General features: G+C 40.9%; 1 protein-coding gene across 1 annotated transcript; it reads left to right on the top strand.

Annotated features, from left to right (window-relative positions):
• Positions 1 to 4,946: 4,946 nt before the first annotated feature.
• Positions 4,947 to 16,261, top strand: MDH1 (malate dehydrogenase 1). The gene is made up of 9 exons (XM_086460866.1): positions 4,947 to 4,980; positions 10,057 to 10,155; positions 10,471 to 10,567; positions 11,579 to 11,754; positions 13,123 to 13,245; positions 13,374 to 13,550; positions 15,153 to 15,266; positions 15,483 to 15,572; positions 15,942 to 16,261. The coding sequence occupies exons 1-9, from the start codon at positions 4,978 to 4,980 to the stop codon at positions 16,065 to 16,067; spliced, it is 1,005 nt and encodes a 334-aa protein (XP_086316992.1). The 5' UTR covers positions 4,947 to 4,977; the 3' UTR covers positions 16,068 to 16,261.
• The last annotated feature ends 2,964 nt before the right edge of the window (positions 16,262 to 19,225 follow it).

Below are 19,225 nucleotides of genomic sequence, written 5' to 3'. Positions count from 1 at the left end.
CAAATATATCAAAGTTGGCGTGTACGCTTTGGTTGTTTTGTTTTTATCAGATTCTCTATACCCTGTACTTGCAAGAACTGTGAGAAGAAAAACCTCCAAAAATGGTTTACAGATGGTAGACGATGATAGATCTTCCAGGGTCTCTCAGCTTTGTCTACAATGGGGTTGCTAACATCAAGCCACTGTGCTATTACAACCTCTAGTCAGTGATTGAGCCCTGCAATACCTGAACCACGCTCCGGGCACCGGAGGCCTACGAGCATCAGAACAACCACCTCAGATCTACCTACACACAGACAGCAAAGGACGCCTTCACTGTGATGCTGTCCTCTGTTAAACATACCATACCTGTTTGTACTATTAACCTACCTACAACAAGAAACAAAAAAAGAACATTCTGGTCATAATTTTTATTAAGATTTGGCTCATGAATAGTTCATAAAGGCTACTACATGCATGCCATACATCATTTGTGTCTCTTCACAGTCAGTAGGCACACAAGTACAGAATGTTTTATGGCATCCTATATACCTATTAAAAACATACTAAAGGTTGTATAAATCAAATAATGGATTAGTAATTACCTCTAATTATGTAAAAACCCAACTCAACTATTAAGAAGTAAAAATGAAGCCACTGGATAAAATTAAAACAGTTCCACAGAATGTGAAATTTCTCTTTAAGAAAGAGTTTTCTGAACCACAGCAAAAATAATCAGGGTTATAAGCAGAATTTCTAGATACATCAGTTTCTTCATACCATTTACTGTATAGACAGTATCACCTAACTGAAGTTTAGAAATGAACAGTGAAAAATTAGGTTTGGACATTAGCACTAGGAATACAAAGAACTGAATCATGTACAAAAAAATAAGTTGTTAACGAAAACATATCTGTTTTCACTTTCTAAGCCAAGGTTTTAATTGTTCTGGCTTATATCTACGTCTTTATCTTTTTTAAACTCTATTACAGATTTCTCACATACTTTTGAAAATAGCTTTTGATGCTCTTAATCCTATTTCAGTATTTCTTTGTAATGCTTCATTTTATTTCTGAAAAATCCCTTATTATTATTATTCCCTTGGATCATAACCCAGAAGAGGCTTCCAAAACTCTTCCAATTCTACTATTATTGCTAGGATTGAAACCAGCCATTATATAGTTAATTTTTTTTTACATAGTCTTAAACATTTGAAATGTTAATTATATCACACAGACTTAGCCACAAGAGATGTGTTTTTGTATTAAAAATTGTAAGTAAATGCATGAGACAAAAAACTGGATTGTCCATGTAGATGATACAGAGATAACGTCACAAATTATTGAAAATTAAGTGTAAAAATGTACCTAAAAAAATTCACCAATTTCTATAGATGGCAACAAAGAAAAACAAAATCCCATCCAAAATACAGTTAAAGAACACAGCCAGCTGTTAACAGAGAATAATTCATTTTAAAATATATAGTAAAAAAAAAAATTAAGAGAGAATTCTGGCAGACTACCCTTCAAAACTACTAGTTGCCTTGAAAGAGAACATTTAATCCCCGCAAAATGGAGATTAAAACATTTTGAGTATTGTTTTGTTTAATTACACCAGTTTCCAAGTAATTCAGTATCTTTTGAGTGCAAAAACTGTAAAGTGTGTTTCAAGAATTAGCTGAGAGCCCAATTCACATTAAATTTCCATTACTTCTTTTGCACATAACATATTTCTATTTTGGGGCTCTTTGGCCCAAAGCACTACACAAAAGACACACAGTAATTAAACATGAGGGAAGCATTAAAGAATATTAAAAAATTACACCAACACCTTAGGATCTCAGAAAAATACTGGCAATAGAAGACGCAAAAGTGGCAAGAGAATTACAAGACAATGACGAACTGGAGGAAATCTGAAGACTGTGACAAAGTTGACAGGAAAAACAGCATTAAATTTAGAATGAAAATATCCCAAAATTTGAAAAGGTGTTAAGACTAATAAATCAGCAAAAATAAGTCAAATACACCACAGTTCTTGAAGATAAAGATTAGATGGAAGAAGATTTGGAAGAGAAGATATGGAAGGCCTGGTTGCAGAAACTTGAATGCTGTACGTTCACAGATTCCCACAGTGACAACAGTCTGAAGACAGTGGCACGATTTAACAGCCTGAGAAACACTACCAAGAACCAACACTTCCTACAGCACCAGAAAGGTTTCTATCCAGAAGCAAAGGATATATTTTAAAAACTAAAACACACCAGCAAAAGGAGTTGTAAAAACCAGATGGGGAGAACCATCTCATTTATTTTCGTACACCACGTTTTGCTTGGAAGATATTAAAGCTTAACAAGTAGAAACAAAATTTAAGCCAAATAAGAATGAAATAGAATTGTCAAGTTTTGCTAACTTTAAAAATTACACCACATTCATAAAAGGCAAAACTTCAAGGTTATCTTTAGTTAAATCAGCACAAAAGACATTGCAAACCATCTTAAACCCATTTAACTAAGACTAATTATACTGGGAAGAGATTTAAAATAAACTGATACACATGTCTCTGACAAGAAAAAAGCATTCATTATGGCTTTGCACCGAATTCATCACAAATCATTTTCAACACAAGATACATTGTTATCTTCAACAACAAATTATTCAAGGAGCACAAGCTTGGGCAAAAAAGGACGGAGAATGAAAACGGAGCCTTACCTACAGAAGAAAGTTTGATTAGCTTAACTGAAATCCACTAAACCACACAATCTGCTATGCTGACACACACGAATCGGTTTACAGCACACTAACACTGATTTAGCTGAAAGTTGATATGGAATCAATTTAAACTGAACCAATTATACTGAGTAGAAAATACCTTATCAGGTTTTGTGTACATTTAAATCTTAAATAATCTTAAATAGTGTTAATTAAGTCTGTACAATGTCTGGGTGTGAAAAAGGTTAGAGTCACCAGGGTGAAGCATCTTAAAAATAACCTGACTGGAAAAAAAAAAGCTCCCTTCTACTTACCCAGCTTCTCTACATTTCACAGCAAGCCAGACCTCAGCTTTGCTTGCAGTTATTTGGCTTTCAAACTCATCCCCAGAAGGGAACTTAGGTGCAATCTTCATTCATATTAAAAATGTACAGTTATTAACTGATATAAATCAGTATAGTTTGACATTTAAAATAAACTAAGTATGACTGTACCTTTTCAACCCTGACACTGCAGCTTTCCATACTGCAGATGTCAGAGGTTCAGCTAAAGATTTGTTCAAGCCACAGGAAGTTTTGAGCTGTGGCATGAGCACAAGGAGCAACAACACTCGCTAAAATGAGAACACTTTTCATGACAAGCATAAATATTTAGGTTTTACACCCACTGCCCTAAAGGAGTAATGTCTCATTTCTGCCTGAGGACTGAAGAAGAAATTGTGGAAGTTCACATGCTTTTCAGAGCATTTAAAAAAAAAAAAAAACCAACACAATTGAATATAAGGACTAGAGTAAGATTTAAAACTAATCCTGCAGAAAAATATTTGGACATGTGAGACTTCACTAGAGACTTAACTAAATTACAGAATTTGTCCAATAAGGAATCCTGTCAGGACCTGAGGGGAAAAAAAAAAAAAAAAAAAAAAAAAATCAACTCTGCCATCCAAGACTCTCTTTTGTAGCATAACAACACAGCTTAAGAATCTGTGGGGTTAATCAGCCTCAATGTAGGCACAGACCGGAAGAGTTTAATTCAGTCAACAATCCAAAGTACAGCTAAATGAATGGTTTTATTTTTGTACAAGGGATCACTAGTTTAGTCACGCTGTTTTAACAGTGAAACAGCACACGTACGCTCAGTTTTCCATATTACAAGTAAATAAAAGGACACGGTCAAGCGCAGTCCCACAGGATTTTGTAAAGGGTAAGCATAGCTAGGCAGCTTCTCCTGGAGGGCCGAAAACAAGGTGCCACGAGCAGCAGGAGAGGAAGCGAGGGGAGACACCGGGAGCCTGCACGGGAGCCACAGGCAGCACCCGAGGGCAGCGGGTTTGGGTTCCCGGGGCACTGGCAGACAATCTCCCCGGAGGAGACCGGGCCTGAGGGACACCCGGGCAAGGAGCAAGCCGAGGGGAAAGCACTGCCCGCTCTCACCGAGCCCGGGGCTTGGCCCGAGAAGCTCTCCCTGCCTGTGCGTCTCCTACGCCCGCCTCACTGAGGCCACGGGCGCTGCCCAGCGGTCGGGGGACTACAGGCAGCGCCCGGAAACGGCCCAGGCCCGGCGGGATGCCCACCCCAGAGAAGGGCACGGCCAGGCCGCGCACCCGAACCCACCGAGAGCTCCGAGGAGACGGGGTGGCGGCGGGAGCGGGGATGGGGGAGGGAGGGAGCGCTGCCGCCTGTGCCAGGGTCTCTCCCGCCCGCCCGCGCGCCCCGTCACCTAGCAACCACTGAAGCACCGCCACCTGCGCACGCGCAGCAGCCACGCACTCCCACCGCGCTCGACGTCCCCTGCCGCTGGCTTCTCCCGCGCGCATGCGCCGCTCTGCCCGCACCTGAGGAGAAAGGCGCACAGCACCGGCTCTTCGCCTGGCGCATGCGCGAGCCACAACGCCCGCGCTTTGTCGCAAGACCCTAGCCCTTACCTCCCACGAGCGGATGCGCAAGGCAGGGAGCCGCCTGCTGCCCCCTAGCGGCTCTCAGTAAGAGCTGCTCTCGGGCCTGCGCTCTGCGCTTCAATGAATGGGGCAAGGCGGGGTGGGGGCGGGGCGGGTAACTGCTGCCACGGCGCCAATAGCGTCCGCAGGCGAGGCGCGCGTGCCCCAGGGCACGCTGGGAGCTGTAGTTCCCCCCAGCCCTAGGCGGCGCGGCGTGGCGGGAGTCGCGACTACAGCCCCCAGGCGGCCGCGCGCGTCCCGCCCCCGCGCTGTAGCTTGGCGCGGCGCCGTCGCGGCTGCAGTCGCGCCGTAGAGGTGACCTCGACGCTGCCGGACCCGCTGCTCGTCTCCGCCATGGTCGGTACCGCTCCCTGAGCCGGGGAGTGCTCCCTTCAGGTGGCGGTTGGGGTGGAGGGACGGTGGGCGTTTGGGGCAGGGGGCTTCCGTCAGGTGGAGGGGGCTGTGAAATGGCGCCGGCTTCCCCACGCTCCCTCCCCACCCTCCGTTCCTCGCCGGGCGGGTCCTGCTGTCGGGCTGCCCGCGGCGGCGTCGCAAGACCCGGGAGAGGAATGGTCTGAAGGTGCTTTTGGGCACCAGGGCGGAGACGGGCCCGGCGGCGGCCCGGGGCTCGCCTCACCCCCCGCGGAGGCCACGCCGGCGTGACCTTCTTCCAGGTCGGGTGTAATGAGGGTCGGTGTAGGCCCCTGCAGTGCCGGCCTGGTACCGTCTGTGCCCCTGTTTGTGGTCCCGCTGGGGAGAGAGGAGCAGAGCGAACCTCCCTGGCTTGGTGCTGGCCCTTCAGCGGTTCAGTCGCGCCTTTTCCTGCAGCCGATGCCCCGCTGAGCCCCGTGGTTGGCGACATTGCCTTCGAGAAGATGGGGGTGCCTGCTTCTTATTTTCATGAGATAGTAAAGATTCTGGGTACGATTCTGTGTCGGCTCAAGGGGGAATGCCTGTGAAATGTTTTTTCTCTCTTGTTTCATCCCTGCCTGGTGTCAGAAATCCATCTATTTGTGTAGGTTTTCCAAATTGTCAAGGAGTCCTAGTTCTGGCCTGAGGTTACACAGGTGGAGTGCTTTACTTTTATGTGGTGCATATATATATATATATATGCACACACATGAACTTGCACAGAGAGCTTGCTTTCCTTTATAATCATGAAAAATCTCCATGTTTTTCTAGACTTTATATCCTATTATTCAAACCTTTTCTTTTGGTACTTTGCTTTAGAAAAGATGCTTGCGTGCTTTGAAATGTGGCGTATTATTTTATCTGTTTGCTAAAAAATATTGAAATATGTAAACTTTATCTATCCTAATTTTTCTCTCTTCTGTTCAAAATATGGATTCTCAGGAGTGACCACGAGGGAGCAAGTTTTAGTTTGTACTTGAGCTTTCAAAATGTTGGCTGCCATGAATTTGCCAGTCTCCAGGAGAACTGCTATTTAAAACTTAACTTCAATGCCCAGACTTCTTAATGTCACTGTTTTTTTTCTTGCTTTCACTATTCTAATTATGCATTTGGCACTGGGGAAAGGTTTTAAACTTCTGAAAATAAAATCTTGTATCTATTGATGCAACTGCTTTTAGCTAGATAAAATGGAAAAAGGTTTTAAGGACACATGTCTCAAGGTCCTTTCTTAAGGATAGAATTCCTTTGGAATTCAGCTTATCAACCACAGTGCTACTGGAGTTGCTAAAGTGCACAACTGTTTTGCTGATGCTTGCTACGACTTTTTCCAGATACGTTTATTGTCACTGCAGTCCTGCTTTGAAGAGGGAAGAGCAAAAGGAAAGTTTGTTAGGCAGGCTCTAGACTTTTGAGGACATACAGTTTAATGCTTAAAGCACTCTTGTCAAGCAAGGTGGGATAGCTTAGTTGGCTTTAATATTCAGGAATAATGTTAGGCTGATGGTATTTTACAAACAGTTAAGTTTATCAGCAGTAATGTTTATAGAGGTCTCTTATAACTAATGAGTAATGCAAAGTCCATCACTTATGTAGACAGGACATTGATTTTTCTCATTCCTACACTTGATAGATTGTGTGATGTAATATTATTCTTTTACTTACTTTGTAATCTCCTGAATCAGTTTTGCAGTGTAGTACTATTTTCATTTATGGCACTAATATTTATGTCTGCTAATATCAGTGGTAATCACTGAGATAATATAGGCACCAAGTTTTTATACCAAAGTGTGTGCCAAAGACATTAAATTCAGTTTCCTCATTTGGTATTGGAAGCTTTACTTTTATCTATGATAATTTGGTGTGTGTGGCGGGGAGGTCCTACACTTAGCTGAATTAGAGGTCGAAGGGTAACTGAGAATGCAATGTTCACTTCTTCATTTTGCTTTGGGCTTGGTTATCTTTACTACTGTTTCTTAAAACTTTTTTAACTATACCTCTGATGTATGTGAAGTGGGAAGGGCTTTGAAACTATTTAGTTCAGTTAGATTTGATTTAATTTATCCTCTAGTTCTTTTATACCTGTGAGTGAGTGAAGGTCACCTCTGTAGTTACCACAGCGTGAAAGTATTCTTATTGAAGCCTGGTGCAGGAGCCAAGTCACGGATTAAAGTGCCTGAATGTGAATGTGTGGAGTCTACAACTTCCATTAGGGAGCTGTGTACTTCTGTAAACTCCCCTCCTCCAAGAGTAGCCTCAGGTGCTTGATTGTACCAATTGTTGTATGTGATGTGATGCAGGTTTTCCAAGGAGAGTTAACTATATTTTGTAAGAAACACACCATTTTTGGCTTCTTACTACAGCTTCTGGAATCAAGAGAAAGCATGAAAATTTCTGGGATACTAATTACTCCCAATTGGTGCGGGGCCGAGGGGGGCTCTGGGAAAGCTTGTGTGTGAATCCAATGTACTGAAGGCTTGGAGAGATCAAACAAGTAGGTCATACTCCTTACCTTATTTTAGCTTGTTTCATCCTCCCTCCTCCAGTCCAAAATGGCAGGAGAACAGGAAGGATGATAGTAAGCAAACATAATTTTTTTGAGAGGGTCATGACTGAAGGATGTTTTTTTTTGATAAGGCTAAATGCTAAGTTTGTTTCAGTAAAAAAAAAAAAAAAAAAAGAAAAAAAAAAGTCTTATCTCTTTCTATTCACTGGAAATTCAGAAATCAATTCACAATTGATTTCAGATACCATGTAATTTGAAGAAAATGTGTTCTGCTGTTAATCTGAGTTCTGGAGTAGCTTTCTTGGCACGGGATCACTTTTTATGTGCTGCTGATAGGGGGTTTTGCAGCACAGTAATTTTCTAGGCTAATATGATTAGGTGCCTTAAAAAAGTGTTCATTGTTCCATTTACTTAAATAAAATGTAGATTCTTCTTAAAAACATGCTGAAAAGTTGCCTTTACAATCTTAATCTGCTGCCAGTCATCATTCAGACATTATGGTACATCTGTAGGGTATAATTTCCCTACTCTAGAATAGCATACCCAAACTAGTTTTGAGATTTAAACCAGCAAGAATCGATTGTCTGCTTTCCTTCCCCCTCCTTGCTGAGTTCTGACACAGTGTGAAGGATGAGACTTGCAGTAGGACAGGTTGAAAAGAAAATAATGTAGTTCAACACCATATCCAGTAGCCATTTAACCATATATTTAAAGAATCACTCCCATAACAAAGACAAAGTCATGTTGAGGTCTAAATATGCGAGTTCAGTAGTTTGACTTCGTCACTTATGCTCTCATTTTGTCTAGTACGTGGTAGAATGGGGTAGGTGGCCTCATTTTTATGGTTATCTAATGCTAGCTTGATGCAGCTGTGCTTGGCTGGTCACTTCTGCAGAGAGAATACACTTGAATCCCAAAATGGTTTTCCTATAAATAACAATGACAGGAACGTTGGTTGGAAAGGAGCTCTAGAGGTCATCCAGTCTGACTTCTTTCTTGCTCTGAGTCTGGAGGTTGGCCAGTCCAGGCTGAGAGCGAGGCTTTTGCCACTGCTAAATCAGATCATACATGCTTTTTTATCCAGGTCTTGAAAACGGCTGAGGATGAAGGTTGTACAGACTCTCTGGGTACCCTGTTCCAGTGCAGCAGTACCGCCCTAATCAAGAATTTTTCTCCTAATTTGTAGCTGTTGTCCTGTGTTCTGCCATATGTCACTACTGAGAGGTGTTTGGCAGCATTATTTTTGTAACCTTCCTCAAAGGAGGCCTTCCAGACTATGCCCAGCTCTCTGAGCGTCATCTTGCAGGACATGAACAGTGGGCCCCAGCGATCTGAGTAATGTTTGCCTGAACCCTCTTTAGTTTTTCAATGTCTCTCTAAAACTCAGAGTCCCAAAACTGGACTCAGTATTCCATCTGCAACCATCAGTGCTAAGCAAAATGACTGCCTTTGCTCTGCAAGCTACGCTTTTTGTCACGTAGCCCAGTATACAACTAAATCACTTCAGACATAATTGTACGTGGAAGATGTTTTGTCCATAATTCAATTGATTGTCTTTTAATTATCTGAAAAAGTGGGCATGGGATTCCAGCAGGCTGGTTGGAGTCAGCTTGTTCATGTCCTAGCGCAACCTGCCCTAGCCCTATTACCTCTAGGGAAAAAGGGAGATGCGAAAAACATGCTTACAGAATACTGGGTTATGGATGTCCTTTGGCATGTTTTCCCTTTTCAATATTAAATAACCTCTGGAGTTCCCCAAGTCCTGGTTCTGCTTAAGAAAACGGACTTTTGCTGTAGCCATTGTTTCTCCCCCCCATTTTCAATATGGCAACATGTTGGCAGTCTTCTCACAATCTTTTGGAGTTTTAGGTCAGCTTGACAATGGACAGTTGTATTATGGATGTTAGTGTCTGTATTTTTCCATAATACAGCTTTTGTCTGTGGATTTGTTAAATAGCTGCATAACAGGTTAGTGAGGCAGTGGTTTTAAGTCCACTAGGTTCCTTGGTTTCTGGCATTCAATAAGTCTTTGGTTGCAAGTAAGTGTTCAAAATGCTTGGTGGGAATAGCCCTCAATATTGAAAGACGCTGAAAACTGATGAAGTGTGGCAGCTCGTGAAACTTTTGTAGTAAGTTTGAAGTATAGATGGGTAATCTAATGAGTGGGTACATGCTGTAACATCTTATGCTAAAAAGGCAACAGCGTTAAAAGGAATACAAAGTTTCTCAAATAGATTGTTATTCCTGTCATTTTGGAAGCTTTTCCAGGAGCAGTTCTTAGGGATATTTTTGCAAGTGCGGTCTGTTTCTGTAAAAGCAAGTAGAGAAATTGCTAATGGTTCTAGCAGAACAGGAGTCAGATCCCAGGAGCTGGGCCTGATCCGCGTTTAGGCACCTGCTTTCATCCAGGTTAAATAAGCATAATGTCATTTCTGTAGTACCTGTTAATTTTTAGTGCTCTCAGATGGTGTGAGCCCAGTCTGTGTAGCTGTGGGTAAGTCTCCGTAACTTTCTTGCAGGGTGAGCCTATCAGAGTCCTGGTGACTGGAGCTGCTGGGCAGATTGCTTACTCACTGCTCTACAGCATTGCCAAGGGAGATGTCTTCGGCAAAGAACAGGTAACTCTTATGCTGAATTATCACTTGCCTCTGCTGCATAGTAATGAATCAGCTAATGTCAGCACTGTAGTTCCTGAGACTTGTTTTCTTGTAGACACTCAGAATGGTTTACCAATATGTAAGTAATTTATTCTTATTTCTGGAGTCCTGCTCTGTTACGCAAGCTTTCAGTTGGTGATCTCGCTGAAGTTTTTCAGTTTTCTGTAAGTGGATTTGAAGTCTGCACAAGATAGCAGTTTCTAGCAGATAACAAGAAAAATTCGTTTTCAAGATAGATTACATGCAACTTGCAGTAAACCATTTCTTTCTTTACAGCCTCTTGTTCTTGTGCTGCTGGATATCACCCCCATGATGACTGTATTGGAAGGTGTAGTGATGGAGCTGCAGGACTGTGCTTTACCACTGCTGAGAGGTGACCAAAAGAAATTTTTCTTATACCTGCAAGATGTTCTAGTACCTGTAGCTGTCAGGAAATTAAGCAGAAGAAAATATTAGATGATCCTTTCTTGGTTTTATATTTTGTGGAAGATAAATTAAATTAACATAGGCTGTAAGCTAGGAAGGATGTCATCAAATGAGTTTTGTATAAAGAATTGACTTGCAGATACCTGGGGTTTTGTTTATATCTATATTTATATCTAATCCTGGGTTATCGGCATGTGCAAGGAATTGTCAGATGCTTGTGCATTTATGCATTGTATTCTGGCCTAGTGGTAAAATGCCAATGAATCTTTAGATAAGTTTACATGCCTTTACTAAGTAAAAAAAATTCTAGTCTTTAGAAAGATCTTCTGCATAAAGACACAAATTGAAAAATTGCTCATCAAATCATGTAAAGAAGTTGAGTTCTGATAACTCCAAACAAGCAGAAGAAAGGGAGCCAATAGATGCTACTGTAATTATTACAGTACTTAAAAAACAAACAAACAAAAACCCAACCTAGTAGCTACCAGCTCTTGCACTTGTAAAAATCAAACGTTCTTCAGTTTGAATTGTTCAAGGGAGAGGAAAACTTCGTTTGTGTTGATACTTGCCACTAAGAATTTTTTTTATAAAAGTGAAGAACAGCATATATGCATACATGTGTATAATATGCAAATATACATATGTGTGTATATATACATGTGTATACATATATTTAGAGACACATGAAAGGTGTCTTTTGACATAGAATTTCTCCTGTGTTTTCAGTGTTTATATCTGAAGCTTTAGATAAATACTTGTGTGTACTTGCCAGTAGACAGTTTCTAATCTGTGGAGTTAGGGCCAAATGACTGTACGTGGGTTTTGGGGAAGGGAAGGCGGTGGTGGTGTCAGATCAGATTATGTACTGCTTATGAACCAAAGAATATTCCCATTAACACTTTGCCATGAGTATTTATCTTAGATGTATTTTTTTTTTTCCTCAATTTCCTTTTTTTAGAGGTTGTTCCAACAGACAAGGAGGAAGTTGCATTCAAAGACCTTGACATAGCAATTCTGGTTGGCTCCATGCCAAGGAGAGAGGGCATGGAGAGGAAGGATTTACTCAAAGCAAATGTGAAAATTTTCAAGTCTCAGGGTGCAGCCTTGGACAAGTATGCCAAAAAGACTGTCAAGGTGAATATAGAAACTGAATTTAAAAAGTTAACTCCTGAGTTATGTAGAGATCTAAATATGTTGTAGAATGATACTGTGCAAGCAGGAGCCTATTCAGTGCAGACATTCCTTTCCTTAAGCCCTGGAAAACGCACCACAGCCAAGGTTAGATGAGATACAGTGTGTTAAATAGGTAGATGATTTGGTCCTTAATTCATTTGGTGAAAAAGGTAAGTCTTACATTCTGTTGCTGTAGTCCACACATACTCTGAACTGGTTACCAGCAATTCTAAAAAATAAAGCAAAATAAAAAAATAAAAAGCAGTCCTCTGCTTGTTATCTCTCTTCTCTGGGAGAACTGAATTATCTGTGTGCAGCTGCCTACTTCATATCCATCTGTGGCTTTAACATAATGACCCTTAACTTCAGTGTCAATGTGGAATTACAGTTGCACAAAAAATGGGCTTTATTTAGGTTGTTTGCATCTTGGTCTTTGGAGCCTTGGAAGCTTTTAATTGTTCTCTCTCAGATTCCTTCAGCACAGTTAATGGGATCATGTGGCTACTCTCCTACTGCTCTTAATCTCAGACCCAGACTCCGACTGTGCTTTGTAACTGACTTTTTAATGCCTACTTCCTCTGCCGATGAACTTCCTACAGCTTCTAAAGACTTGTTTGCTTCTTTATACACTTGGAATAAAAACTAGCAATATAACTGTTGCCACGTAATGGAAAATTTACTGAACTCACTTTCAAAAGGGAAATAAAAAGGGAGGTTTACAGATTAGCTTGTTTGATTGAGAGTATATGGATCTTGACATTAATCATTTGAGGCACATTAGTAGATGAAGGATGAATAAAAATCAGTTTTCCATAGTAATAAATTGATCTAAGTTCAGGCAATATTTTCTTTCTGACTGCCTATGAACACTGAGATAAGTAACTGTTCTGGCTTGCTTAATTATAAAGCAATTATATAAAGCAGTGGCAGCCAATCTAGAAAGCATTTAAAAGGTGATGGTGAATTCACTGTGAGCTGACTAGTGTGTATGTATCTTGCTTTCCCTGTGTCTAGTAGCATGAGATTTGAAGCCAGGCTGTGGGTCAGTGTGCAGCTCTCCCTAGAAGTCTTGTTCTCATTCAGATTTTAATATCAAGTTATAAAGAAAATACCTGGCTAGAAAATATTTTTCTGTGCAGTTGCAGAAGAGTCGGTGACTATGAACAACGGGCATATAAAACAATCTTGTTGAAGACATCCAAGAGATTTAGAAAACTTAACTTTCTGATAGCTTCTTTGAAGGCAAAGCCATGTATTTCACTTGGGAATTGTGTTGCAGAAATAGCTTATTAATCTTTCCACATTCCCCTGCCCCTTTCTTGTTTTTAGGTTGTGGTAGTTGGGAATCCAGCAAATACTAACTGCCTGATTGCATCAAAGTCGGCTCCGTCGATACCAAAGGAAAACTTCAGCTGCTTAACTCGTTTGGATCACAACAGAGCTAAGTCTCAGGTAAAAAGGGTCTATTCAAAGCGAAATGCTTCCTGTTGTCTCTGCTAAATAAAGAGCAGTGCTTTCACAGAAGCCTGTGAATTGAGAAACTGAAGTTAATATCGTGCACATCTTTAATTTCCTATTAGATTGCTCTAAAACTTGGTGTGACTGCTAATGATGTGAAGAATGTAATCATCTGGGGCAACCACTCCTCCACTCAATATCCAGACGTTAACCATGCAAAGGTAAATGTGAAAGGAAAGGAAGTGGGAGTTTATGAAGCTATAAAAGATGACAGCTGGCTGAAGGGAGACTTTATCCTGGTAAGATCTTGGGTTTTTTGGATTTTATTTTTTTTAAAATGGTCACTTTTTGCTTTTGCTTTCTCCTAACCTCATATGAAACTGTGAAGTGTGTAACTGATTTAGTGAAGCAGCTCTTCGTATCTCACTAGAATAAGTCATCTTCAGATAGAGATAGCTTGTCTCTATCAGCTATTTGCTTATGGAAAATTTAAGGCATTATGCAAACCTGTGTAAATACTACTAGAAAAATGCATTTGGAGTCCTGAAATGATTCAACAAAAATAATCTTGATCATAGCTTAGGTGCAACTCACCTGGCACACGAGCACCTTTTACAGTTCTCTATGGTGACTTTTTGGGGCAGCTTTGTAGATGAAGTAGGATGATCTTCTGTTTGTTGCTCCCCACCAACCAAAAAAGCCCAGCAGCCCTCTCCCTGCAGACGCATGTGCACACATGCACACACGTGTGTTCCAAATCTAAATCTGTGGCTGTGTCAGCAGCATTTGTGAAAAGTAATCTCAAAAATCTAGAAAACATCTGCAAATGTTTTGATGTGGAGTAGTAAAACAAATAATGGTATCAATTGCTCAAGAGCACAGGCCCCCTAGATGCAACATAGAGTGAAACAGGTGTTACTAAAGCCCTTTGTGAATGTGACTCCAGGTAGCTGTACTGCTTGCTCTTGCAATGTTACTGGCCTGCTGACAGCCAGGTACTGTATCTTAGCCAAGGCATCTTTAGTTTGGGACTGAGGATGTGTTTTGTCATAGGATTGTGCTCTGTCCTATCTCGTTTTTGGATGTAGCTTGTTCCAGTTCATGCTTGTCGCTGCAGAATAAATTATTGTATGTTGGCAACCACAGTTCATGAGCCAGGATGTAAGCAGAAAACTGTCTTTGTTCTTGATTCTGCTGTATCTTGTGTGGCCAAGGCAGGATAGTTGTTTGACCTTGTAGGTACATTGTAATGCTGGTCTATGCTAGAATGCTTTCCCCAAGAAGAGATTTCGTAACTACTGCTTTCTAGACTGGGGTCTGTTGGGCGTACAGTCTTACCTAAACTTATTAAAAGAAAAAAATTACAAGGTTTAAGAAGCTATTCTAATGCCAATCAGTGCAATTTTAAGTACAAAACTTCTAAATGTAAACTTGAGCATAGGGTAGGCAGGTTCAGCTGTCTTCAGGAATTAAATTAATTTTGTGCATTAATGATTGTAGGATTGAGACCAGCAAATAGTTCACATTGTTATTTAGCAAAAAACCATTAATTCCCAGTGTTGCTGTGAGGCATCTTTACTGTTGATGTATATGAAGTCTTTTGGTGGTAAAAAGCTTGAAACATCTGGTTGGTATGAAAGAAGCTAGTGGGCTGCTAGCTGAAAAGCAGATACTAACAAGTGGGCTGGCCTCTGAAATATTCCATTATGTTCTTGTCTTGGCAAAACTCTTTTAGATTGTATTTTTGGACTGTATGCCATGTTCATTTAGTGAGAGAACTGTATCTTGACTGATGAAATTAACGTTTGTAAGGTGGTCTTTTCTTATGGTGTTTACTAACAGTGTTTAGACCAAGCCCAGATTTTGCTGCTTTACAATTTAGGGTTTTTTCTTAATTGCAGACCGTTCAGCAACGTGGAGCAGCCGTTATTAAGGCTAGGAAGCTGTCTAGTGCGATGTCAGCTGCCAAAGCTATCTGTGATCATGTGAGGGACATCTGGTTTGGCACTCCAGCGGTAAGATGTTGCTCTTGACTAAGTGCTTGTTTGCCTAATGCTTTGATTACAGGCCGATCTCTTAGACCTCAAGTGTGTATGTATGTTGGGAGGGGGAAGAATCTGTCGTCTTCCGGAATAAACTGTGTTGTAGGAGATGCAGTATATTGGAAATTTAAAATTTTGCTTGCTTCTAGCAGTGAAACATGTATTTATCCCTTCCTCTTCTGTTTTCAGGGGGAATTTGTTTCCATGGGAGTAATTTCTGATGGCAATTCTTATGGTGTTCCTGAAGACTTGCTATATTCATTCCCTGTTGTGATCAAGGTAACTAGACTGTGTTTAAATCTAAGTATCTTCTGCAAGACCTAGTTGAATTGTCATATGAACTAGTTAGCAGCTGTGCTTTTAGTATGGGACTGCAGCTGCTGGGATGTGGAGGTTTTAGAAGTCTTTCACAGTCAGGACTGTTAATTCACCATTTTGTAGCAGTTGTCAGATAAGTACTGATGGAAGTGTAGAATCTTACATGACTAGCTGGTTGTATTCTTAACCTAGAAACAAAATTAACTTCTACCTGAAGTTAAGGCCTTTTTTAAGGCCATAAACTTTGTTTCTTATGCTGCAGTTTCCTTCGTGCAGATGGGATGAAGCTTGATCTCATATGGAGGGGGCTTTTTGCTTGTTTTCAAACAGGACAAGACCTGGAAGTTTGTTGAGGGTCTTCCTATTAATGATTTTTCTCGCGAGAAGATGGATCTGACTGCTAAGGAGTTAGCTGAAGAGAAGGAGACTGCTGTGGAGTTCCTCTCCAGTGCATGACTAGATGAGGAGGAAATACAAAATCATTTAAGAGTGGAAGAATCTAAAAGTCGTCTCTAAGTCTGCTACCAAACACTATTACTGTATTCAAGTCAACTGTCTGTGGCAATTGTGCATTTTAAAGTTCATATGCTTACTGGTACTGTTGTGCCTATTGAGTTCTTAGCAAAAGGATTATTAAAGAAGTAAAACTAGTTTGTTGACCAAACTTTGTTCAATACTAGTTGCTTTCTGTGTATGATACAGAGTAATTGTTCGCCTCTGCCTTGGCTCCTAACGCACAATCTGAGTTTTGATTAGAATTTGGCACTGTTGGAACACGTCCTAGTCTGTGATCACTTCAGCATCGTTTGGCTCAACTGAGAATGAAATTAGAATGCCAGTAGTTCTTGAACTAGTAGTTCAGTGACTCAAGTCTCTCACTGGACAGACTCCAAGTATATACTGTTCACTCTGGTTATGCTTACAGTGTTTGTCAATAGAAATATTAAAAGATGCTTAATCACATACTGGCTAAGAGCAGTCTGTTGCACTTTGCATGTTTTGGTTCTGTAACTAGCAGAATTTCATAGTCCAACATAAAAAACCCAAACGCTTAAAGAATTGAGGGACACTGGTTTTAAGAAGCTTTACTGATGACTAGCGCTTCCATTTGTCTTGCCCAGGCAAAATTGCTTATGTCAACATCTGACCCACAAGCCTAAAGGCAAATTTGTATTCCAGCACTACAGTTCAAAAGTAGTGTTGGTGCTGTAGCTCAGTACTAATTTGATTGTAGCTTCAAAACCTTTTGTCCCAGGAGACAAGGGCTCACTTGGTTAAGACTGAGTGAGGTTAATATACTTGCTTGAGAATTTTCCTAGTGCGGCCTACAAGTACTTTAACTTCAGGAAGGTTCAAATACAGCTGCTGTAATTATTCATTTGTAAAAACACAGGTGTAACTTCTCCTAGGCTCCTGCTTTGTCCCTACTATAGTAACCCACCTTACATAGACTTAAGGGATTTAGACTAGGTTTGTTTTTCTGGGAATTTCTTAAGATGTACTACTACCTGTTCTGTTTGTTTTCAAAGTGCCTTAAATACTTCCCACCCTGTTTTCAGAGTGCAAACTCTCACAATAATGAGATTTTTCTCTGTCCACGTTTAGCTTCTCCAGGGCTAAAGTATAACAGTTGCTCTATCACTCCACAACCCCTCACTGGCCAGGAAGGGGAAATGGGGAAAAGGAGAGCAGACCTGTGGGTCAAAGTGAAAATAAGTTTAATGAAATAGCACTAATACCCACCCAAAGGTATACACAGTTATCCTCAGCCTGGTGAATATGCAGCAGTCACAATCGACAGGAGAGCAGTCCTCAGGTATTAAGTACAGTGATAGTAAACCAGCAACGACTTCCTGTACATAAATAGTTGAAAGGGAGAACAGCATTTCAGAAGAGGGGGATGTCTGCTGCAGTACAGGCCAGCTAGAAACAGAGCACAGTAAGTGAATGCCTTGAATGTTTATGAAGCAGCTGTTGTGAGAACTTACACATTCTTGCAGTCTTAGGAACAGAAAAGAAGTCTATACACCAATTTTTTTTTTCACTGTTTTTCTTGTTCCTTTAAACCCTTGGAGTTCAGCTGTGGAGAAATGATAAGAAAATTTCATACGTCTGTCTTTTCACGACAGTTTGGGAACTTCTGCAGAATGAGGGACGTAAGGAAAGCTGCCAGTGTGATGACTGCCTTCTGGTGTTCCATGCAAAGTCAGTAAAATCTCATTGCAACATGAACCCACAGACCAAAGGAATTCATTCCAGTAATTACCATGCTACAGCTTATTTTAGGACTGCGTTTTACAATGAATGTCGCAGCAGCCAGCTACAGTGCACACTATTAGTTGAAAAAGGCTGCAGTCTAAGTAAAGAGTACACATCTGTGCCTGAAAACCATAAATAAGACATGATAAATCCTGCTAGTGTGCAGTATGTTTTGAGCCATACGTACAGAAACATTGCAATGTAGGGAAGAAGCTTTAAAAAAAGCAAATCTAGAAGATCTGGCTCTTCAGGGGTTTTTGATGTTTGTCACGGTTTGAGGCTGGGCTGGCCACTAACAAATGACAACTTGCTGCTTGTAAAGTGATGTTTATAACACTTGGTGTGTGAGAACAATTGTGTAATTAACCTCAGTACTTGATAGACTATCTCATGGTACATTCAACTCCTCAAGCTGACACTTGAATCTACATATGACTCCTCTCTTATTATGAGTTTTAAGCGCTGCTTGTGTTTCCTCCAGACTTCCATGAAGCAATTCAACAGGAAATTGCTCATCTGGTCATTGACTGCATACTGAACTACTACCCCGCTACTTACAAACTCTCAAACTAGCAAACAGTGGATATTTGTATTCATGTTTCTGAACTGTTTTGCCCTCTGTTCTACTTTCTCTAGTCTTTACATTTCTGGCAGGTTCTGTCCTGCTGTGGTTAGCTATCTTTACTGTGCCTTGTGTTACTTTGTACAGTCTGCACTGTTTTTGCAGTGCTTTGCTCTTCTCTTAGTAGGTAGCATATGAAAATACGCACATGAAAGCAAAAAGAGCAGCCATCCGCTTCTCCTTCTGCCTTTCAGACTGTTGCAGTTTTCTAATACAAGAGGAAACTTGCACACTGCTACTCCCAAGTTGTGGTATTAAGTACTTTGCTCTTTGAAATGTTTCTATTCTGTGATTTTTTTTTGATTGTTCATGGGCTGGAGGACACGATGTACTAGATGAGTCTGAGAGCGATGGGTTTCTTCATCCTGGAAAGGAAATGCGCAGAGGAGATCTTCTTGCCAACGACTGTCTAATGGGAGCGTGCAGAGAGCCAAGCAGGGCTCAGTGGCACAGAGTGGAAGGTCATGAGGCAATGGATGCAAGTTGGAACACCAGAAAATGATTTATCAGACCTGAGGGTGATTAAATACTGATGCAACCAGAGAGGTTGTGGAAGGTCAATCCATGGACCTGGCCCTGACTTCAGCCCTGCATCGAGCAGGAGTTTGCACTGAACGACTTCTGACCCATGTGGTTGAAACCCACTGAATATATTTATACCAAACTGCATCTTCTAAACAACTCTGAATTCATAAGTATCAAAAGTTATTCTTCAGTTAGTGATGAGGGTATT

Source organism: Leptosomus discolor, chromosome 2 (assembly GCF_034619465.1).
Source record: "Leptosomus discolor isolate bLepDis1 chromosome 2, bLepDis1.hap2, whole genome shotgun sequence".
Lineage (NCBI taxonomy): Eukaryota > Metazoa > Chordata > Aves > Leptosomiformes > Leptosomidae > Leptosomus > Leptosomus discolor.
The sequence above is the reverse complement of the archived record's forward strand: the minus strand, read 5'-3'. Positions and strand labels throughout refer to the sequence as shown.